The sequence below is a fragment of the Ostrea edulis genome, chromosome 6, assembly GCF_947568905.1.
Source record: "Ostrea edulis chromosome 6, xbOstEdul1.1, whole genome shotgun sequence".
Lineage (NCBI taxonomy): Eukaryota > Metazoa > Mollusca > Bivalvia > Ostreida > Ostreidae > Ostrea > Ostrea edulis.
Genome location: NC_079169.1, coordinates 70,953,677 through 70,978,336, shown reverse-complemented (window position 1 = coordinate 70,978,336; position 24,660 = coordinate 70,953,677). Strand labels below are relative to the sequence as shown.

General features: G+C 35.1%; 1 protein-coding gene across 1 annotated transcript in view; it reads left to right on the top strand.

Annotated features, from left to right (window-relative positions):
- The window catches only part of LOC125683627 (MAM and LDL-receptor class A domain-containing protein 2-like), a 202,632-nt gene that overhangs the window by 70,607 nt on the left and 107,365 nt on the right, over nucleotides 1-24,660 (top strand). The window contains exons 27-42 of the mRNA XM_056140659.1: nucleotides 739-966; nucleotides 2,324-2,562; nucleotides 3,022-3,106; nucleotides 3,902-3,999; nucleotides 4,409-4,541; nucleotides 6,169-6,335; nucleotides 8,115-8,355; nucleotides 8,686-9,030; nucleotides 9,319-9,495; nucleotides 10,818-10,966; nucleotides 13,529-13,727; nucleotides 14,147-14,308; nucleotides 16,715-16,879; nucleotides 21,109-21,345; nucleotides 21,471-21,632; nucleotides 21,948-22,304. Of these exons, the coding sequence (XP_055996634.1) occupies nucleotides 739-966; nucleotides 2,324-2,562; nucleotides 3,022-3,106; nucleotides 3,902-3,999; nucleotides 4,409-4,541; nucleotides 6,169-6,335; nucleotides 8,115-8,355; nucleotides 8,686-9,030; nucleotides 9,319-9,495; nucleotides 10,818-10,966; nucleotides 13,529-13,727; nucleotides 14,147-14,308; nucleotides 16,715-16,879; nucleotides 21,109-21,345; nucleotides 21,471-21,632; nucleotides 21,948-22,304 (3,144 nt within the window). The remainder of the gene's footprint in view (nucleotides 1-738; nucleotides 967-2,323; nucleotides 2,563-3,021; nucleotides 3,107-3,901; nucleotides 4,000-4,408; nucleotides 4,542-6,168; nucleotides 6,336-8,114; nucleotides 8,356-8,685; nucleotides 9,031-9,318; nucleotides 9,496-10,817; nucleotides 10,967-13,528; nucleotides 13,728-14,146; nucleotides 14,309-16,714; nucleotides 16,880-21,108; nucleotides 21,346-21,470; nucleotides 21,633-21,947; nucleotides 22,305-24,660) is intronic.

The following is a 24,660-nucleotide window of genomic DNA, read 5'->3' as shown; positions in this document are numbered from 1 at the left end:
AAGGCAAAATTGGAAATTCAGAAAGAATGCAGAAAGATGCTGAAAGCTCAAGTGAGCTTTTCTGATCATCTGTCCATCTGTCTGTAAAGTTTTCACATTTTGGACCTCTTCAGAACCACTGACTGGGCCAATTTCAACCAAACTTGGCACAAAGCATCCTTGGGTTAAGGGCTTTCAAATTTGTTCAATGAAGGGCCATGCCCGCTTCAAAGGGGAGATAATCACTAAAATGCAAAAATAGGTTGGGATCATTTAAAAATCTTCTGATGAAGAACCACTGGGCCAGAAGAACTGAAATTTGCATGAAAGCTTCCTGACATAGTGCAGATTCAAGTTTATTAAAATCATGACCCCCGGGGGTAGGAAGGGGCCACAATGGGGGATCAAAAGTTTTACATACAAATATATAAGGAAATTTTTTTTAAAAATCTTCCCCTTGGCCATTAAAGTTTACATTTTTATGAAAGCTTCCTGACATATTACAGATTTAAGTTTGTAAAAGTCATGGCCCCCAGGTGTAAATTTGGACCACAATAGGGATCAAAGTTTTACACATTTATGTGGTGAAAATCTTTAAATATGGGCCAAGGTGACTCAGGTGAGTGATGTGGCCCATGGGCTTCTTGTTGTAAAAGCAAGGTATATGGTTGTAAATTCATAGTTTGTTTCATTCTACATATATGTAGTTTGATCTCCCTATTTGTATAACATACTAAGATGCTTTTTCCAATTTTACAGAAATACCGCAGATGGACTGTGACTTTGAGTCAACAACATGGAGTTCATCTTGTGGACTTTACCAGTCCTACAGTGACCGGTATGATTGGATTCGACGCTCAGGATCCACGCCCAGTTCATCAACCGGTCCAACATCCGCTGCTGAGGGATCGTATTACCTTTATATTGAGACCTCTTCTGCAGTAAACAAAGCCAGTGCTGTTTTATATTCACAAAATATTAATACAGGTATATTCACATCTAGAGATATGAGCTAATGAATAATTATAGACACAAAATATTATTACAGGTATATTCACATCTAGAGATATAAACTAATGAATAATTTCAGTTGAATTCCATTTGGATTAGAGTGAAGGTACAGCAATGTAGAGTGAAAATTTAAAAGATTATCCACACTTTTTTGTATCTCTGAGATTATCAATATTTTTCTGTATGTAGAAAAAGATTAGCCACACTTTTCTCTATCTAGGAAAAGATTATCCACACTTTTCTGTCATTAGGAGATTATCCACATTTTTCTGTATCTAGGAAAAGATTATCCACACTTTTCTGTATCTCGGAGATTATCAACATTTTTCTGTATCTAGGAAAAGATTATCCACACTATTCTGTATTTAGGAAAAGATTATCCACTCTTTTCTCTATCTAGGAAAAGAAAATTATCCACACTTCTGTATCTAGGAAAAGAAATTTATCCACACTTTTCTGTATCTAGGAGAAGATAATCCACATTTTTAGCCGAGTTGCATAGCAAATCTCGGCTTTTAAATTGGCGAAGGATGGGTGTCCAGGAGGATGGACGGCATCCACAATTAGCTTGTCCGTTCTCTAACTTTAATACTTTTAGGTGCATCTTTGTGAGACTTACATAACATGATCACATCCAAAAGAGGAAGGTTCCTATTTATTTTGAGATCAAAAGTCAAGGTTACTTTGTCACTAAATGCCATAGATTTGAGCTTGTTCGGTCTCTAACTTTCATACTACTAGGGGCAATCTTTGTGAAACTTTACATATCATGATCACATCCAAAAGAGGAAGGTTCCTATTTATTAAAAGGACTAAGGTCAAGGTCTCTTTGTCACTAAATGCAATAGATTTGAGCTTGTCTAGTCTCTAACTTTCATACTACTTGGTCTATTTTTGTCAGACTTGCATATTTTGATCACATCCAAAAGAGGAAGGTTCCTATGTATTTTGAGGTCCAAAGGTCAAGATCTCTTTTTCACTATATACTGTAGATTTGAGCTTGCATCTTAACTTTTGTACAGTACTTGCTGGTGCATGTTTATTGGACTTCAAATCCTGATGACATTCAAGATTCCTGTTGGTTTTGAAATCCAAAGGTCAAGGTCATTATCACACTAAATACCTATTGCGGCCATTCAAAGCTTCATACTTATAAACTGTATTAAATACGTGCATGTTTTTACTTCGTGAATGCAAGCGTACATAATTTTCCAAACTGCAACTCGGCCATACGCATCTTTGATGCATTTTAATGATTTTTCTATATCTAGGAAAAGGTTATCCACATTTTTCTGTATTTAGGAAAAGATTATTCACACTTTTCTGTATCTAGGGGATGGTGCATGTCTGGACTTTGAGTACCACATGTATGGCTCAACAATTGACACCTTGAACATCAACATTTCCACTTCTGACAGTGGGAACGGGACTTCTAGTAACAGGAACGGGACTTCTAGTAACAGGAACGGGACTTCTAGCAGCATCATGCAGAGACTTTGGTGGAGACAAGGAAACCAGGGAAACCTGTGGCTCCACGCCTCTGTGCCACTGCCACGCTCCTCGTCTCTACAGGTAACACAAAGATGACATCTGTACTGATTCATAGATTTTGCACTACATTAGAACTAATTACTATCCTCAAAAATAAAGAATTGTCTATTTAATGTGGAATCACCATTGTTCGTGGGGGATTGATGTTCGTGGATTTTGTGGGTCACTCTTACTCACGAATTTACATGTCCTCGAACATTTTTTAAATGAAGAATCTCTTCTTATGACATCATATTGCTTACCCACAAAATTACATCCCCACAAACCAGCAAAATATTGCTTACCCACGAACATTGGCCCCCACGAATTAAAATGACTACATAGTATATAAACAGAGCACAAGGAAAGCGAGTTGATTTCAGTTTGACAAAGTTGATGAGGACCAAGATATTCCTAATGTAATATGAGTGTCCTTTGTATTATCATTTTTAAACATTGTTATTCAAAATGAATGAAGTGCAATATAAACATTAATTTTAGATTTACATTGAGGGGGTATATGGCAGTAGTTACACTAGTGATATAGCCATCGACAAAGTAACCGTGAAGGCTGGATCTTGCAGAGGTAGGCAGAAACATGAAAATACACATTTTAAAGGTAACATAGTTCATAACAAGACCATGCCAGCTACATCTGTATTTATGATACCAGATACTTGATGAATATTGAGGTCAAAGGAATTTAGTGTATCTTGTCAGTAACTTGTAGCCAAATGAAACGTAAGTAATGTTGAAAAACCTGTTTTTCTGATTTTCACTTATACAACATTTCAAGTACGCCCCTATATGGATATACCCCACCCCCACCCCACCCCCACACACAAGGGGGCATTAGTTCCTTTAGGACATTTCTAATTATGGTCTCATGCCAATGTAAGTATAGGAGGAGTTTCTTTAGAATTATTATGCTCCCTATTGGGTCACGTTGAAAGCTGTTGATTTATTTTTAACAGCTACACCAAATATTTACAATGTGGAGGGGGGGGGGGGTTCTTTAGAATTATTATGCTCCCTATTGGGTCACGTTGAAAGCTGTTGATTTATTTTTAACAGCTACACCAATATTTACAATGTGGAGGGGGGGGGGGGGTTCTTTAGAATTATTATGCTCCCTATTGGGTCACGTTGAAAGCTGTTGATTTATTTTTAACAGCTACACCAAATATTTACAATGTGGAGGGGGGGGGGGGGGTTCTTTAGAATTATTATGCTCCCTATTGGGTCACGTTGAAAGCTGTTGATTTATTTTTAACAGCTACACCAAATATTTACAATGTGGGGGGGGGGGGGGGGGGGGTTCTTTAGAATTATTATGCTCCCTATTGGGTCATGTTGAAAGCTGTTGATTTATTTTTAACAGCTACACCAAAAATTTACAAGTGTGATTTTGAAGATAGTGTTTGGAGTTCTTCGTGTTTCTTACAATCTGGACCTGGTTCAACATACTGGCAGCGTTACGTAAGTATCATTGGAGTTCTTCGTGTTTCTTACAATCTGGACATGGTTCAACATACTGGCAACATTACCTAAGTATCATTCTCAGTTTTAAATTACTGGCAGCGTTTCATAAGTATCATTCTCAGTTTTAAATTACTGGCAGCGTTTCATAAGTATCATTCTCAGTTTAAAATTACTGGCATCATTCTCAGTTTAAAATTACTGGCAACGTTTCGTAAGTATCATTCTCAGTTTAAAATTTAGATCACCTGGAGCAAAGGCTCAAATACTGTTTTTCTAACCAGCTAGCTGTTTTATTACACTGCAAATTCTGTTTAACAGACAATTATGGAAATTGACAGTGGAAAGATTTAATGAAAAATTGAAAATTGGCATTGCACTGTATGATAATTTTATTTCTGATTTTCAGATTGGCAACACCCCTTCAGTTGGAACTGGCCCTAGAAGTTCACATGGTGGCTCTTATTACATGTATATGGAATCTGACTATACCTATACAGGAGGAAATGCAGTGCTTTCTGTTAGCCCAGGGGTATATTTCAGTAAGTATATTTGAAATTAAGGATAACATAGAAATTGGTCAACACAGGCTGACTAGTGAAAAGTTGATGGGAGTTGTTGATTGCATATGGATTCAAAGCAGTGAGTATTCCAGAGCTAGGAAGATTTTTGTCAGAGAGCATATTTCTAGTCAAGAATTTATATGAATATGTACTTTTAAATTCTTTTTTTTTTTTCAATAGACTGGAAACTTTTGATATATAACAAAATTATCTTTGATGTGCAGTGTTAATCAATCAGGTTATGATGAGTTTTTCTTTAATAGATTCTCTTCTAGGGAATAGGTCAAAATCAGATAAATGTTTGTTCATGACTATAATTATGAGATTAATGGAAAATGTCAAAGATGTTTTGACTCGGAATCTTTAGCTTCTCTTCTCTAAAGATGCTGACCACGTTTCAGTATAAAATTAACCAATAAATTCAGTATTACATTAACCAATAATATTCAGTATAACATTAACCAGGAATATTCAGTATAACATTAACCGATAATATTGATTGAAATGAAGGAAAAAGATAACATATCTTGTTTCAGTATAACATTAACCAATAATATTCATTGAAATGAAAGCAAAAGATAACATATCTTGTTTCAGTATAACATTAACCAATAATATTCATTGAAATGAAGGCAAAAGATAACATATCTTGGCCTAAAAAAATTGCAGACCCTGCTGCAGAGTGTATTTTACACTATATTCAGAAGTCACATTTGGTTGCATTTTGCAAAAGTGTTTTATACTAATTGCACAATATTTATGATAAAATATAACAGTCCTGTTACTATTTTCATATGATAGAAATAAATTTCACAATGCAAAAAAAGATCATTTAAATTTATCTAAATTTAATGCACATGTGCAGTGTATTTTGATCAGCTGCACCAATAATCACTATATGAAATTCTGCTAAGAGCTCAAAACTTTGAATAAGTCTGATGTCCTTAAAGGGACTGGTTCACGATTTTTGAGAAAAATATTTTTCATTTTTTATGTTAAACATTAAAAATATAACTCATTTATGTTGACAGCCAAATTTTGACTTTCTGAATGCAAGAATAAAAGCAATATTTTAGCCTTAAATCTGTGTTATGTAAACAAAGACTCGAGTCTTTTAATGTATACAAACAAACCTGTGAAACAATAATTTTGTAATATAAAGCATCATAATTCTGCAGTCACAAGTTTTAACTTTTAGATTACACATTTTACCCAAAGAATGGTTGAAATGTGAAAGATATGATAAACTTTGATCAATATCGATTTCTTTTGAAAATTTCGTAAACAATAACACCACAATCTTTGTTAATAAACTCCCTAAATTTAATGAGCTTCTGTGATATATAACCTTAATTTTTATGTGAAATCTTTAAAACATATTAGACAGTAGATTTTGATCATTAAAAGTGAAAAACAAAATTTTTGGGAAAATCGTGAATCAGTCCCTTTAAATGGCTATTCATTTATTTTTTTAAATTTTATTATTTTTGAAAAATAATGAATTTAGTATCATAACACCCAAAATTAAATTCTATTTTGTTTGAGAAAGCAAAAGATAACATACAATTAAGTGCTTTTAAGTTTTGATTACTTGCATCTTTAACAGATGGCCCAAGTTGCCTGGTTTTCTATTACTTTATGTACGGAAGCACCATGGGAACTTTAAGAGTGAACCAGACATTGGAAAATGACAGAAACTCCGTTCTCTGGCAGAGAACTGGTGCTCAGGGATATGAGTGGAAACAAGGCTATGTGGACCTCACGAATACGAATGTAAGAATATTTAAACATTTGTAAAGTTTGTTTGAACATATTTTGTTATTATATCAAAATACAAATGAACCAGAAACGGGTTCTTACAGGTAAGATTTGTGTGTCTAAACTGATAAGCATCGTAGTATGTAAATATGGAATGTAATCATTTTAAATTCTTAAAAATATCTAATGTTCTTAAAGAATAATCTGTAAAATAATAGGTTTGGAAGACCTGCAATAGATATAGAGTTAGGTCATGTATTTCAGGGAAATCGTCGGAACTATTGCTCCAAGGTCTACCATGAACTTTTGTCAGAGGCCAAAGGCCGATAGCAATTGTTAATGAGGTCTTTCACTCCACTGTTTTGACTATTTTTCTCATAGACACTCAGGTCATGGATGAAATGCTTTCATTGTTATTTCATTGGGTAATGAAGGTAGATAGCATTGCACAGGTTATGTAAAAATTTTCCTGCAATGATTGCTACCTTCATCACCCAATGAAATAACAAAGAAAGACATTTTATTGTTTATATTTCTATCTTTAGGTATTGTTTTAGAATATAAACTAGATTTAAGTACTAAAATATCATATAGTTGACCCATTTGTTAAGTTAAACAGAACAACCAATGCACTCTTTGACCTTGATGATGTTCCATATTAATTGGTGATGATTACACAGACAGGTGGTACTAAAAAACCAGATGGCACTAGTTTGCAACAAACATGGATTCATTGTTGCAGATGAAAGCAATGCCAATTTCAATAGAAATATAACAGAAAACATACCGTGAATGTAGATATTGTAGCATATAGACACATTTCTCCACCTTTTTCATTCCCCCGTAGCTGCCATTGTGTCGTACAAATCTCCTTTATGATTTTCATTTGTCATGTCCTTTTGGTTGATGATAAAGTCACTTTCTTAATTTCCCTAAGATTTTCTCTTCCACAATTGCAAAAAATTCAAAGTCTACAAAACTTTATCCTGTAAATCTTCTTGGTGTGTTTAAATCAAATGAATGATAAATGCTTGTTAGATCTTCTTTTGACAGTGGTTGGTAATGATAAGTGCTGGTTAGATCTTCTTTTGACAGTGGTACCTGCGTCCCTGTAATTTCCCCTCTTGTTTTAGATAAACAAGCATTGCTATAAAAGATTTTGTTGGCTTTTTAATTAAGCCTAAAGAATCATGAGGGTTGTGCAGTAAAATCTTGGACAATTAAGTCATCGAAAGTAAAAAAAAAAAAATCGATGTTTTGTTCTTAAATATTTGCTTTCCATTAGTACATTATTCTTCAATATACATGTATTGCATATTTCAAATCTTAAAGTAAATAAAAATGGCATTTCCTATTGTGTGGTATCACCTTATAGTGCACCAATGATAACCTCAAAGTGACTGTTGTGACGATTCTGCTAAGAAAAATCGGATTAGCCCTACAACTCGGGAATTTTACTGATGCGTGCACTTGAGCTATGCTTTGAACCTATCTCAGACATAGGGTTCTCTAAAGTTTCGCATTAGTATTGCATGGACGACACTTTTACCACATGCAACTGAACAGGCAATGTTGCCAACAGTTTTTTGACATGTTGCATTGATGGTGTCTTCACTGGTAACTGTTTGTCGGTATGCTTTAGTCTTAGACCATGGAATTTGGAGCCAAAACTTCTGCTTAAAATTGCCCATGCTATTTGTATGCTAAGCATTTAGTGATATTCCATCATCTGTAATTCTTTAAAAGTCTATAGATATGTTTTACAAACATTTCTTGTTCCATATGAATTTTCAGGTCACCATAGAAGCAATACGAGGTCCTGGCTCCTATTCAGACATAGCTATTGATGATGTTTACATTTTGAATGGAACATGCAACCCCACCATTTGTATCCCTTACACAGAGAGCAGTGTAAATTGCACATTTGACAGGACAAACTGCAATTACAATAACACAGTCGGTGGAGCTCAATGGAAAGTGAATGGGTTGGGATATCATGGTTGGGATCTTCCCAAGGATCACACATCTGGCAATGGTAAATGGAAATTTGACTCGGTGAAATTAAACTAACAGTTAACATTTATTTAGTGTTAACTGGAACATGAACTGTTAGTTAAATTTTTAAATAACGGGGTTCTGGTGATGGAGCTGAACGACAGCTACATGATATGCAGATATGTATATTTGATATATATGAATTGGAACTTTTAAATTTTTCTCATTATGAAGATTACAGGTAAGCTTGTGTAATCGGAACACATTTGATACCTTAGTAATTGGAAAGGGAAATTGAGGAAGTTTGAAACAAATCTCAAAACATTTTGTGCAAATCACTTCCAATTGTATTTCATCTTTTCTACCGAAGGTTCCTTCATATACTATCAAGACTTGAATGGAAATGAAGGTGATAGTGCTGTTCTGGAGTCGCCCAACTTTACGTCACCTGACAATGCCAGGTTAGGGTTTTACTACCATATGAATGGTGCCATGACAGGTCATTTATCGGTGTGGGCCAACAGTAGGACAGGGTCACGACTAGGGGACATTCTGCTACAGAAACAGGGGGAACAGGGAGACCAGTGGTACAGCTTCTGTACGGAAATACCTTCCAACACAGAAATGTCACTGCTTTTCAAGGGCACACGGGGCACGGAGGGATTTAATCACATTGCAATAGACGATATCATGGTGGACAGTGGAGATTGCCCAAGTAAGAATATTGAAACATGGACTTAAAAGTAAAAAAAAAGATTGAACTTTTGTTTCGTTCCTCCAGCCAAAAATTTCCATATTTGATATGAGGCAGGCAGGTTTTTTTTTTACAGCTTAAGATTGTAATGCACAGTACTCATTTGAGATTTTTCAGTGAACAGTTTAACTTTTTTTGTTAAAATGCTAGGTGAAGCAAATTGTCATTGAAATTTCTTTGAAGATCTCGAGTTTTCTATTCATCTTATCATTTTGAGGCTGAACTTATTAAAAAGTGAGTATTTTGTAGATGGCATAATGGATACTCTTTGTGACTTTGGACAACCAGACATATGTGACTACACAGTGAATTGTACAGGTTGTAAGGAGGCTTCGCCATCCTTCAAATGGAGACGAATTTCAGGAGGGACCACCAGTGTGAACACAGGTCCTAATAGTGACTCCCCACGCAAAACGGATCCTGGAGGTAAAGAAAAGTACAGCTTTTGTGACTTTCTTTATTACACGACTTTCTTTCAATTGATTATTGAATGCTGGCTGTATTAAGTAAATTCTTGTCCTGAGTGACAAGTGACCATTACTCTCCATCCTCGAAGTTTGATTCAAACAGTGTTTAGTGACTTTGAGAGGGTCACAGTCCAAAATGCTTGAGTATGTGAAACTCATTTAGACATTTCAATGGCTTCAGAACAAGGTAACCAACCAGCAGGAGTGTAAACATAAAACTGGCAGCTCACATCTCATGGTCAATAATAACAACGCTCGAGACATGGCTTTTCCGAATCTATAGAACTTTTAATGGCTGATATTATTTCAACTTTTTTATATCTATATTGAATAACATGCCCATAGTTTAGAAAACATTTAACCGTCATTCATTTTATTTTGTAAGCCTTCTTTAAAAGCACGTCTTTAAGTATGATCAGGATTGATAAATGTATTATTTATTTCATAATGACCTTTCATGATGGCAGCAAGGTTATGCCATCAACAACATATTGCTATGTATTTTGATGAATAAAGTTTACAAAATAAACGATTTGTTTATTCTGTGACTGTAAATGATTTATTTATTCTGTGACTGTAAACGATTTTATTCTGTGACTGTAAACGATTTGTTTATTCTGTGACTTATTCTGTGACTGTAAATGATTTGTTTATTCTGTGACTGTAAACGATTTGTTTATTCTGTGACTGTAAACGATTTGTTTATTCTGAGACTGTAATTATTTAAAATTACTCTTTTTTCTTTGATGTTGCATAAAATGGTCATGCTTATATATTGTGTGATAAATACTAAAGAAGCACTGGACAGGAAGGATACTCGAAATCTATCATCCATAGATATCGTATCTGCAAAATTCATCAAGTTCTGTGTCCATGGAAGTTAGTAAACAAAATAACTTAGCTAATTCTCCACACCAGGAAGTGTATTAAAAGGTTGCAAACTAAGCAATGTATTGATTTATGGAATGAAGATCAACTTAGTAACTTTTAAAACATTTTGTTCCATGAAGATGTGAGCTAGCTGACTTTCATAGAGGTTTCGAATATTTTGTATAATAGTACATAAATGCTAAGACTTATGTTGTTTCGGTTATTTTGTAGAATACTACCTATATGCTGAGGTTTATGTTTCGGATATTTTGTAGAATACTACCTATATGCTGAGGTTTATGTTTCGGATATTTTGTAGAATACTACCTATTTGCTGAGGCTTATGTTGTTTCGGATATTTTGTAGAATACTACCTATAATGCTGAGGTTTATGTTTTGGATATTTTGTAGAATACTACCTATATGCTGAGGCTAGCTATGGAAGGATGGCAGAAAGTACTGCTGTGACATTCCCAGAATTCTCAGTTGATGGTCTGAAATCGATGCTCAATTTTGACTACCACATGTTCGGTGCTGATGTCGGCAGATTGATAGTACAGGTATTTCATTTGATGATGATGCTCAAGTGACAGATAATTGATTCATTTAAATATTTTTAAGTTTTCTTAAGAATTATTTTGTGCTTTCGGGGTGGATTCAGACAGTACAAGACATAAATATGTTCACTCGATGTTACTGTGTGCTCACCTTATCCACTTTGGTACTTCAGAAATCTATATCTGATTCATCATTTATTAGGGCCCCACTTAATAGGCAGGTGCCCTATAGTGATCAGTCCATGTGTCTTTTCCACACTATTTTGCCTATCCCTGCAGCTATTGAATTGAAAATTTATTTATGAGCTGGTACCAATTGGTTACGGATCGGGTCGTTGTTGACATATTTTGAAAGAGTTATGGACCTTGAACTTGGCCAATACCAGGAATTTGACAGTTTTCCAGACATTATTTTGGCTATCCATGCAACTATTTAATTGAAAATTTTTGCATGAACTTGTGTCAGTGGGTTACAGATCCATGACGACAAACAATATTTCTGTCACTCAAGCTCCTAGACTTTTCCACTATTGACATTTATATACATATAAGTTCCTGTATATCAGTTACATCATATGCCTATAGGTCTAAGTATCGCTTTCTATTTGGTCTGTAAATCTCTTTTAAATGATGCCACATAATGGGGCCCCTTTTGTGATGCTTGCACTTACAATGATACCTAGTTATCTCTGACAAAGAATTTACATTGATGGTGAATTTGTTTTTCATCTGCAATTCAATACTGGAAATATGTGCATTATAGAAATCATAAATGATGTAGAATGTTTGACCTATGTAGCACTTTATAACATTATTAATGTTTGACCTATGTAGCACTTTATAACATTATTAATGTTATTGTGTTTGCAAGAAACATAGTGTATGCAATTATGATTTAGATGCATATACAATATTTATCATAAATGCCGCACTTATTTAGCTCCATACTAAAGCTCAGCAAAGTGCAAGATCATATTAATACTTATTATATACTTTCAATTTCATCTCTTCTTTTTATGCCACCCTTTGAAAAAGAGGGGGCATATTGTTTGCACCTGTTGGTCGGTCTGTAGACCATGTGTTGTCCGCTCAATATCTTGAGAACCATTCACTTGATGATAATGATATTTCATATGTGGGTTAGTTATGAGTAGAAGAGATCCCTATTTTTTTCAGGTCCAAAGGTCAAGGGTCAATCTACTCTGGACATAGGAATATAATGTCCGCTCAATATTTTCAGAACCCTTTGCTTGAAAGACATCAAACTTGGCACACTGGTACATCCTAAGGAGTAGATGACCCCTATTGATTTTGAGGTCATTTGGTCAAAGGTCAAGGGTCAAACTGGGCATAGGAATATACTGACCATTCAATGTCTAGAGAACCCTTTGCTTGACAGACATCAAACTTGATACACTGGTACACCTTCAAGAGAAGATGACCCCTACTGATTTTGAGGTCACATGGTCAAAGGTCAAGGGTCAAACTTGACATGGGAATATACTGTCTGCTCAGTATCTTGAGAACCCTTTTCTTGACAGACATCAAACTTGGTACACTGATACGACTTCAGGAGAAGACGACCACTATTGATTTTGAGGTCACATGGTCAAAGGTCAAGGGTCACACTAGACAGGAATATACTGTCCTTTCAATATTTTGAGAACCCTTCGCTTGAAAGACTTCAAACTTGGTACACTGGTACATCTTCAGGAGAAAATTACTCCTATTTATTTTGAGGTCACGTGTTTAAAGGTCAAGGGTTAAACTGGACATAGGAATATACTGTCCGGTCAATATCTTGAGAACCCTTTGCTTGACAGACATCAAACTTGGTACACTGGTACATCTTCAGGAGAAGATGACTACTAATTATTTTATGGTCAAAAGTCAAGGGTCAAATTGGACATAGGAATATACTGTCCGTTCAATATCTTGAGAACCCTTTGCTTGACAGACAGCGAACTTGGTACACTGGTACATCTTCAGGAGTTGATGACCCCTATTGATTTTTAGGTCACATGGTCAATCCACTCTTGACATAGGAAGATATTGTCTGCTCAATATTTTGAATTGATACTACTCTCAATTAAATGATGTGTGTGTATAACCCTTTTCATTTTGCACCATGGGGGGCATATGTGTTTTACAAACATCTCTTGTTTCTTTAAAAGTTTGTGGGCATGCATATATCACATGATATAAGCCCGGAAACATTCCGGCCAGCAAACATTACGTCACAATCAATACACAAACAAATTACTATGCCATTAATTTTAAATTTTTTTATATTTTTCATCTTTAACTCAGTTAATCCAATAAAGAAATTGTTAAAAATAAAATTATTGTTAGTTTCTAAATGAAATTGAAAGTATATAATAAATAGGTTATAGACTTTGTATGGGAAAATATGATGACCTCGTTTTTTGTCGCAGACGGATCTCGCAAGCTCGGTCCGTCTACGCGCCGAAAAACTTGGTCATATTTTCCCATACTAAGTCTATATCCTATAAATATTGATTCATATTTATCCCGATTTGATTAAATGTGCTTTTCGTATTGAAGATTCATGAGAAAACCTTGGATTCAAAGACTTCCGTCTGGAGTAGATCAGGCAGTCATTGGCATAGCTGGGCTCAATCCTGTGTGGATTTATCAGACTACACTGGGAAACGGGTGCAGGTTTCCTTCATAGCGACCAGAGGAGAGGGACCACTTGGCGACATTGCAATTGATAATGTTGAGATGTCAGAAAGTTGTCAAGGTTTGTCAACTTTTGTCAGATTTTCCTCTGATTTATGAGCTAGCTGATAACACAGGATAAAATTGAGATTCTGCATAACTTGTAGCAGCAGAACTGTAGCTCTCTGAGAAAATATTGCGACAGATCAGAGAACCACAGATCCACCCCTTATAAAAACCTTCAATTTACGGCTCACAAAAAAAGATGCGCAAAGTTGAGGCCATATATTGCTATATTCTTGCATCACCATCTTATAAATTTGCTATCAGAAAATTACTAACATATTTTCCTACTATATTTGTGTCTACCTTCAAATATTCATTAAAGCCCCATATGATCCAACAACTTGCAGCTTTTAAAGATTCCGTTGGTTGATGTAGCCATGTTAGAGCTACAGTTCTGTAGCTACATAACCTGTTGATGTGAATGTTAATTTACAGTTTCAGATGCAGTTAGCTGTGATTTTGAAAATAGATGTGATTACCAGCCAGTTAATTCCACTCTGAATTGCCAATCGTCGACTCTCTATTGGAAATATTCACAACCGATTCAAAACCGCCGATCATATCCATATTATGATAACACCTTGAAATCTTCATATGGTAAATGATTATGGATGTTTCAAAAAGTATCTAGGAAATAATAATCGATAACAACCTATGCGTTATCCTGTAACATACTATATTATCATTATTATTTTATTCATTTATAAAGCGCAAAATTACCGATAGTTTCTATGCGCTGTACAATATTTGTGCTAATAATCATTGATAATATACTAATAAAAGACCTGCAAGAACTATAAAGAAAATGATAAAATAATAGAAAGAATTAAAATAAAACATGGTAGTAAAATGACGAAGTGGTTGACTTTGAGTTGACAAGATACAATTGGCATACAGGTATTCGTATGCTGGATAAAAATTCAGTTTGCAAGAGCTTGCACATGGAATCCTTGATATTGCACTGAATTTTACATCTACAGGGCATATTCACGCTTAAACAAGAGTGTTTTTAGGTTCTTGCGGAATGCTCCATGTGCTTCAAGCTCTCGAAGTTCCAGTGGCAGTTTATTCCACAATTGTGCACCTAGTGTTTTTATGGCTCTTGTACCGGATTTGTTTGACGACTTCTTCACTACCAGTTTCCATTGGTCGGATGATGATCTCAAGGTCCTATGTGGTTGGTAAACAGGACATAGCTCTCTCATGTATGCTGGTGCTGAGAAAAAGTGTAGTGATTTATGTATGGTTGTCAGCACTTTAAACACAACACATTGATTTACCGGCAGCCAGTATAGTTGTTGAAGTACCGGCGAAATATGTTGTCTATAGCATGTTCTTGTGAGACAACGTGCAGCGTTGTTCTGAGCCACTTGTAGTCGGTGCATGGGGCGATCGGTCATGCCAAGCAGGAGGGCATTGTGATAGTCAAGGTGGGATATGACTGTTGCATTGATGACCTTTGCACACACTTCCTGGGTAAGACAGGGCCTGAAGCTAACTTTTTATGTCACCAGTCCAGCCGGACTGATGGAGTATAATTTCAACCAGTCCACAGAAAAATTTACCAGTCCGACAGAATTTTCCAGAAATAATTAAACATATTTTGTTATTGTTATTAAAATGAAATTTAACTCAATATGCCTCACACAATATTGTAACACTTGAATTTGGGATTTATATTTAAGAATCAGATTCGTCTGATATGATCTACAGATCGAAGCATGCCAAATGTGTGTATAAAATTTCATAAGTATATTTTCCAAAATGATGCTTTAAAAAATTAACCAGTCCCATCGGACTGACTAAAACAAATGTCAGTCAGTCCGCCAGACTTTTAACCAGTCACAGACTGACGGGCATATGTTAATTTCGAGCCCTGTAAGATGGTGTTTCACCTTGGATGTTCTCCTGATGTTGAAGTACATCTTCCTTGCCACGGAGTTGACTTGTATTTCCATTGATAAGGTGGCGTCCAGGGCAGCACCGAGGTTTTTAACAGTAGACTTAGGTGACAATATCGCCTCACCAATCTTCAGACAGATATCCTTCACAAGGCACTGGTTGTGGGCACTAGCAACCACCATAATTTCAGTTTTTCCATCATTGAATATTCTGTTTCCTTTAGAAGCATACTGCAACCTACGAGAAACTCCTGTAGTAAACCTCTAGGTCAGCATGTCATTGTCACACAAATGCTTGATCATGCAGATATACGACTATAAGTTCAAACATCTAAGAGACTATGACAAATTTGCTAAATTCTTAAGCAATTGAAGGTTGATATCCGAATTGTCGCTAATCCGTGCAGACTAGTGCCATAGAGAGTTTACTTGTCAGGCCTTTCTTTTACGAGTCAGACTTAGGACATGAGGTAATTTCGAACCCTGTAATGTCGGTAATCAAATGTTTAAAATTCCCATACCTGGTGTTAATAACAATAATAAGTAATAATAAGCACCTTGCTATTGTTTGTTTATATTTCACTTTGATGAAATAAGTAAAACAAGATTGTTTGATATACAGTTGAACTTCAGTATCTCGAACATCAATATCTCATATCAAAGTGAGTTGGAAGTCCCAACTACCTTTTCTTTATGTAGTTTAAGCTCAATATCTAAAACCCTCAGATATCTTTTTTTTTATGGCCCCATGAATTTTGAGATAACAAGGTTTTACTGAGCGTTAGTATTGTATTCTTATGTGAATATTCATGAATATATTTTGTGATTTATGAATCTGCAGAGATCTCAAGATTTCAAAAAAGATTTGATGCATTAACACACTGTGAAATTGAACGTGAATTGTGTAAGCATTATTTGATAACCAATTGTAGGCATCAGGTAATGTTGATTCTCTTATGTGGCGAGATGTTTAGGTTACCCAAGTTAATCAGAGTATTGAAAAATTTCACTGTATATATTATCTTTCATATAGATTTCCTCCATTAAAGCCATACTATTACAATGTAAAAGTAAACAGTTGAAGAACTTTGAATTTTTCTAGGTCACTATTGGAGTGTTGGAGATTGGTGGTATTCCTCGTTCCAGGAAGGAGATATGGCTATGATGGTTACTCCTGTGTTTTCACTTAAAGATACAGATATTATCAGCTTCTATTTTGTGAAAGGACACCAGTCCAAGCTCAAAGTTGGCTACATATTATCTTCAGGTATGTCATAAAGTTTGAATGTTAATTGAGTTGTGTGACGAGGATTGAATATGTGTTGTTTTAAAAAAGCAGGAAGTGCTCAAAAACTCTCATATCCTGCCAACAAAGTTCAGGGATGGTATGTTTTGCCTGTTGATAGTAAAGCAGAATAGAACAGAATTGTGGTGCCTGGTGGATAAGTTGCTGATCAATTTTATGATTAAATATGATGAGTTCTGAACATTTCCATCAATTATCTCCTCAGAAAGTACAGTCAAACCAGTATATATATAGTTATAACGATCTAGTTTCTCAATACAACCTGTCATTAGGTAAAATGCTGTCTGACGTATTTCATACTGATTGTTAGGTCATTCTTGGCACACTGATTTTGACTACGGATAACTCCATCATTTACCTGATCAAGAAATAGGGCTCACGGTGGGTGTGACCGGTTGACAGGGGATGCTTACTCCTCCTAGGCACCTGCTCCCACCTCTGGTATATCCAGGGGTCCATGTTTGCCCAACTATCTACTTTGTATTGCTTATAGGAGTTATGAGATTGATCACTGTTTGATATCTTCACCTTTCATAACAGTCGTCTGTGGGAACCAGTCAAAGTAACATTTACAGAGAGGTGACCTCTAAATAAAGGTTCACTTTTTCCAGAGAAATATATTCCTGTTTTTCGTGGTTCTTTGTTTTGCAATACTACATACTTGTCATTGCATGATTAGGCCACAGTTTTTTAATTTATTGGTTTACGGATTTTAAAAATAAAATTTAGGGTCGGTCGGGAGAAATAAAAATAAAATAAACGTTTTTGATATCTATCGTTTTATTTTCAATAAATCATTAACATTATTTCGTGAGTACAAATAAACAAAACATGTATTTAAAAAATATTGGATAAAAAATTCTTTAGAGTGACTAGTATGTTAATATGAATTTTGAAAAAAAATGCAATTTCAAATTCAGTGTATAACTATATACATGTATCTATGTTACACTTTGGTAGAACATAAGCAGAGAATGTATAGGGTCATATCTCTGAGATGTTGTAAACTTAGTATCCAGTATTCATATATGTTGTTCAGTAATTTTACTGTATATGCTCAATAAAGATTTTACATTTACAAATTGTAAATATAAAGAAAAAAAAATAATATAAGCACTAAATTACAATTGTATGTAGTAATTCCATTTTTAATTTCAGAATGTTTATACCCTATGAAATAATTTTTAACCCCATTTTCCCCACATAGACATGCCCATGGAATTATCTACCATCTTTTTGAAAGAAATGTTTCTTGTTTTTCATTTTTATTTGATACTCAAATTCTTTCCACCACTACACAAGGTATACTAATTTACGAGAAATATGCATACCTTTCTGAGTTTTATCTGGTCATATTTTTTTTACAGGCGTTCATTATAATATCAAAAGCACCTAACAATTTCTCACACTGTTAGAACTATTCCCCGTTAGGATTTTTGACGGCAGAGATGCACGTACATGTATTCAAATACATTTATTATGACATGTACTGCTCTGGTATAAAGTCACTAGTTAGAATAATCTAACTGTGTCTTGGTACAGGCCCTCACCACACTCAAACCGGGTCCGTAGAACATTATCAATTTAACGATAGAACATCCAGTTTAGTAAAGTCGCTAACAACCGTACCTTCCTCTCATCTTTAAACACCCAAATAGCACTGCATTTTGTGTTATGTTAGCAGCAAGAAAACTGCCATTTGTATGAGAAATATTTATTTCTATCAATTCCTTTTTTCCATGATGAAATGCCATCTGACATCTGTTTCGTCGACAAGAATGATACAGGTATCGTTACTGTCATCGTGCGTGGCCATATCTGTTTACAGGGTTTTTAAAAATACGGAATAATGATATTTCGCAAAACAAATAGTGATTACCAAATACAAATCAATACGTTTGCGTTTCACGATTTTTTATTCGTAAAATTGAAAATGCATTTTATTTTTATTTTCGATTTGACATGTTGGGTACAATCGGCGGAATTTTAAAAAAGTAGAAATTTGCATATTATTTTTTTCCCGATTCCCCAGAAATTAGGGTCAGCGGATCCGTAAACTAAGAAATAAAAAAAACTGTGGCCTTATAGGGAAAAGAATACCATATCATTTCCCATGACCTCGATACTAACCTTTACCCCTCTCACTAATTAACTATATCAATTTTAGACAAATGACCACCTACATTTGAAAGTTCATTCCAAGTGCTAATAAAAAACGACAAAAATGATGTTGGGTCCCATATTTGGTTAACACGAGTTTTATTTTCACTATGTTCATGATTTATCATTTTCCCGCACGATTAATTCCATAGTGAATAATGTATTAAAAATAATTGATTTTTCTATATCATGAAATTGAAACCATTATGATTGTGCCCTTGAAAAAAAAATTACCACTGTGGAATTAAAGCATTACAGAATTCAGGAAGTAGAAAATGGTCGGATCATCTCTCTTTAAATTGGAGGACACAAAATCAAATTTCATAAAAGCATGATTATTAATGAAATCAGATTATGAAGGAGTCACAAAAATCCAAGAAAGATGAGAAGAAATTTTCTTTGGTTCTTTGAAGTAATTATTTAGCTTGCTGTAGGAAAGTTGACCTTCTGAATTGTCTGCAATGCAATCATCTAGGAGGTCAGTTTTGGCTTTATGGACTATTTTTGCATTGATACTGCTTCTCTTGTGACTGATGGTTTTTGATATATTATTAAGAATCTTTTGTGTGTGTACATACAGTATAATCTGTCTAAACCGGCTATGTGTGGTTCCAAAGAAATTGGCCGGTTTGCACAGTCTGGAGTGCAGAATATTGACAAGAATGAGAGTTGCTTCCCTTGTATTCACTATATGCATACGTGTGTAATGATTGCTAACGTTTTAATATACATTTATCACAAAAGAATTCAAAATGTAAAAATATAAATGTCAGTGTTTTATTGTCGTGCTCATTTGAAAAAGTTTCAATTTTTATTAAACAGTTTAAAATCTGGGAATTATTCGCGCAATTTTCTGTTGGTAAATTGTCGATTTCGTCTACATCATCACCGTTATCAAGTGCTACATTATGTACGTTCGTTAAGTTTGTGTTGTGTTCGTTTAAAATTTGTCTTCCCATCTTTCATTGTAAATGTATCGCTTTCAACTGTCTCAATTTGTGAAACGGAAACTGATGTAATGCCGAGTGATTGACCGGACATGGTGAGTTGTGCTAACTAACTGCATATCATCACAGTCTGACTCGCAGTAAAGCTCCAAGAAGTCCACGAGGGGAAACCCTGCTTTTGGAAAACATAACGGGATTTTTGCCGATTTTGTTTCATTCCAAGAATGTATCGAATTCATCGATTAATTGAACTTTGACTTTTAATGTCAGTTCTCGTCTCTGTCGTTAGGGGGAGGGCGTCATTACCTCGTGCGTGGTGCTGTCATAATTGAAAAGTGCACCCCCTAAAATCAGGTTTTATTTTAAACTGATCGCGACTCATTACCAGTTGCACTCTTTTACTTACCTGCGGCTTCCCTTGAGACACCCTTTGTGTACACCGCGTGTGATCGACCGAATACCGACAGGTTGGTCATCGTGGGGTGGCTAGTTTAAATGCGATAATTAGAGCTATGTACGAGCAGTTGGGACCTTGTGTACACCGAATACAATTGACCGCAACAATTAGGGTGGTGTATCATCGAGGGGCCAGTTTACACAGGATAATTAAAGTTAATTAATAGCAGTTGGTACTGTGTAAGCCGACCGATATACAGAATACGCAGTATCCGGAGTAGAGGGAATTATTGATAAAGGATTTGTTAAAGAAATGTTAAGGACTATATTTTGTGGCCGGAATTGACAGAGCGCCGGAGTACTCAGAGGCCGGTTTGGACAAATTATACTGTATTTATAACCCAACCCTTTTATTGGAAATTTAATATGTTGTTTTGTACATAATTGTAAAGTTATGATTGGTATTCTTCATATTTACCAGCATTGCACTTCATGTACCTTGATGCAGAAATATGTGATCAGGTCGGAGTAGTTATTGCATTTTCTGTGTGACAGTAATATATCACTACTTGCTTAAGTACATTGAGAATTCATTGTTTACAATCAAAATTATCAAGCTACAATGAATTTGTGTTAAACTGTATTTGGCTAATGTACCTTTGAAATTTACTTCTTTTCCCTTTTTAGATTTATCTACGAAAACACGATCCCCAAATGTTTCAGAACTGTCTGATTCTTACACTGGCTTTACAACTTTATGGTCAAATGTCAACTTCATTCCAATATGGACTCCTGCGTGTGTAGAATTGGGACAAAACTTGAGTGCCATAGCCTTGGTGTTTGTGTTGGAGTGTGGCCCTGTTAGCAGTGGCTGTGTTGCTTCTATTGATGATGTTCTTGTGAATGCGACAGACATATGCGCTGGTACAAAAGTGTTTTATGTCATCAGTATGAAATTCACGTTAAAACCTGTAAGGGTATGACACTTGAAAGATGCATGTGCATTCTTGTTTGACATGTTTTTTATAAGTTTTTTTTTTCATTCATAGGTCGTCCATCAGCAGTTTATTGTACCTTTGACATGCCAGAACAGTGTGGAGAAACTTTTAGTTCTCAGGGCACCTGTAACTTATTTGGTCCAGAATTTATGTGGTATCACCACATGACAATAGGTGGACCTTCTTATTCTCCACCCTCTCCATCACTTCCAGGTTTTGTAATGCTAATATTTTGAATTTTCAATTAACATGTCAATGCTGTAGTGCACGAAATTTGAGAAAATTAACTTTTTGGTAATGGATACAGTTATTTTAGATTTAGAATTGATTGTGTGTTGTGGTTTTAGGATTTTAATATCAAGTGCAAGGTCAAAATGCAAAGAATGGTTTCATTTAATTAAATATTAAACAGTTAAATCTCAGCCCATTTGAATGAAGAATTTGGAATTTTAAAATTTGCGCTATAAACTGTAAGCCATTTTTTTTCCTTTATTTCTGGTGTAGTCGACTTATTTCATTCTTTCACAGGCATGTCAAGCACTATGTATGCATCTGGTGGTTTCATGTATGCAAGTTCAGTGTATGGAAAATCCCAGGACACAGCTACAATGAGTCTCCCATCATTTAAGGCCGTGAAAGGTTCCTCATTGAGGTTTAAGATGTATCTGTATGGTGGTGCCAATGTACATGTCATGGTGAATCTCAGTACTGGAGCACAGATTAACTTTGTTGCGTTCCGTAGTCCCTCACTGACGTGGAATGACGCATGTCTTGATCTAGAGGAGGCTGAGGTGACCGGCGTGTCATTCACCACAGGCAGGAGTGTGGATCCTTACAGTTTAATAGCCATCGATGAAATCTTCTACAATGACACAGCATGTCCTGGTAGGTGTTCAAGTAATTCACAAATTTCAATTGATTTTAGTTGCATGTTTGAATGTGAAATTGCCTGTGTCAGGACGATTGGTGGATTAAAAGAAAAACTACTGCATGTTAATGTTTTTGGAGAATTATTTCTTAAAACCTGAGTACAGTGTCTGTAGCTAGTGCATTTTCTTGAAAGTGTAAGTCTTTACTTGTGAAAAGTACATGTAATGTGCATCAACTGATCCAAACATGTTTGCTATAGTTATATTTCTGTGTGTATGGCATATTTAATGTAGAAGGGTCAAATTCAATGTCATCTGACTCCCTAACCACACATTGAGGTATCATATTTGTTGAAGTACAGGGTCACAAAATACAAGGAATACAATGCTAATAGAGCAATTCATTATGGTCTCTGAATATTATTCGAATCCTTACATCATATTTATGATGAATATACAGTACACGACACGAGTTTTATGCGTGTTCCACGCAACGCGGTGGAACAAATTTGCCCCAAACACCGTGGACCTTTAAAATTGTCGGCACCTTTGAAGTCCTATTTTTCCGCGCAAGCTAGACATTGAAGTTCACGGAGGATCTCCGTGGATGCCACCGTGCATCTCCGTGGATGTCACCTGTACCTCCGTCGATGCCACTGTGTACCTCCGTGTGATAAAACAAAGAAATAATTTCCGAAATATTCACCCAAAAAACCTTTTCGCTTGGCCAGCATGCATGCCCCCATCCCATTAATTATTTAGAAATTAGCTATCAATCATTCAATTCTTGTAATTGTTGTTTAATGATACGTTGGTGTTTTCGGTACATATCCGTATGTAGACTTCCCTGCAGACGTTCACATGTACATGTATATAGCTGACCTTAATCACATATTCCTAATTACAATGAAAACTTTACGTAAAAATAAACCATTGCTTATGGTACACATTTCTTTGAACTGCTATTTATCAAATTGACATTACTGGCATGTGATTGTCGTTGTTCATGACCCTTCTTTTATTTGGTGAAATTGTGCTGCACGTGCCGTGAAACAATGTACCGACGAGTGGTAGGAATAACACAATCATGTTTACATTGTATATGAATTTCATTATGAACTCAACTGTGAAGCAATGTGAGCAAAGAATCAAATTTTTATCACCTAAACAAATAAATATTAAAAATATCTTTACTTTAAAAAAAAAACTTTAGAAAACTCCGTACTTTCATTAAGAAAATAATAAAATAAAATGTGCTTCCTTACTTATAATGCCCATACATGTATTATTTATTAAATGTATATATAAAAGCCTTTTGTCTTTATATTTTTGTATACCATTGCATAATGGTGATGAGATCCATTAAATTGAATTGAGTACATGTAGTCTTGAAATATCACAAAGTATACAGTTGACAACGATTGAAATAAAAATACAGACGTTTTCTCGTTTATTCAGTAACTCAATAACTAATTGCGCGTCTTCTGAATGAAAGTTGTAAAACAAACGTACTAGGTTTTGGTCAATTATAACATAATACAGGGGTAAAATTCATCTAATCCCCGCTAGCAATGGGTTTTGAGTCAACTGTGCCTTCGTGGACGAATAATCTCGGCTAGCGAAAATGGGGGAAAAAAAGCCTAAATAGTCCGCTTGCATTAACATGTATTATGAAGGTGCAATCGAAGAATTATCCAGTAAATCCAATGATGTTGCATTATGTATAGCATTATTTATTTTATTTTTGACTGAGAGGGAGATAGACAGCTAAGCACGTAACATCGTTTTAGAAGAAGGGGGACGGGGGCTCATTCATTAGTCCTAACCCGGACCAGCCGAAAAATTTAACATGTAAAGAAAACGAAATGGGAAATAAGAATGAAAGGGGATGAATATTAATCAGAAAGAAATTATACTTTCAAGATTTATACTGAACGTATTAAACTTCCCGTATCTGCATACATTCATGAATATTATAATCAATGATTACCACTTGAATTCTCTCTCTCTCTCTCTCTCTCTCTCTCTCTCTCTCTCTCTCTCTCATTATCTAATGCATCTAAAGATTAAATTAAAGATTTTAATAATCGATAGCGTATATGAATAAAAGCAAATAATCGTCAAGTCATTTCTGCTTATATTGATATTAGGTGTTTTTTTCCATGAACTAGTTGCATTTGACACCGAGGATTTACATCCTTAAATATTGATAGTCGGAAGGGGAAATTGAGACAGTTTCAGACTACTACGACACACACACACACACACAAATGCTCCCAATTTATGGTTTTCGTAATCGGACAATTTAAGCCATTTTTGTTGTTATTTTATTACTTGTCAAGAATTTTACACAACTTAACCGACAACATACC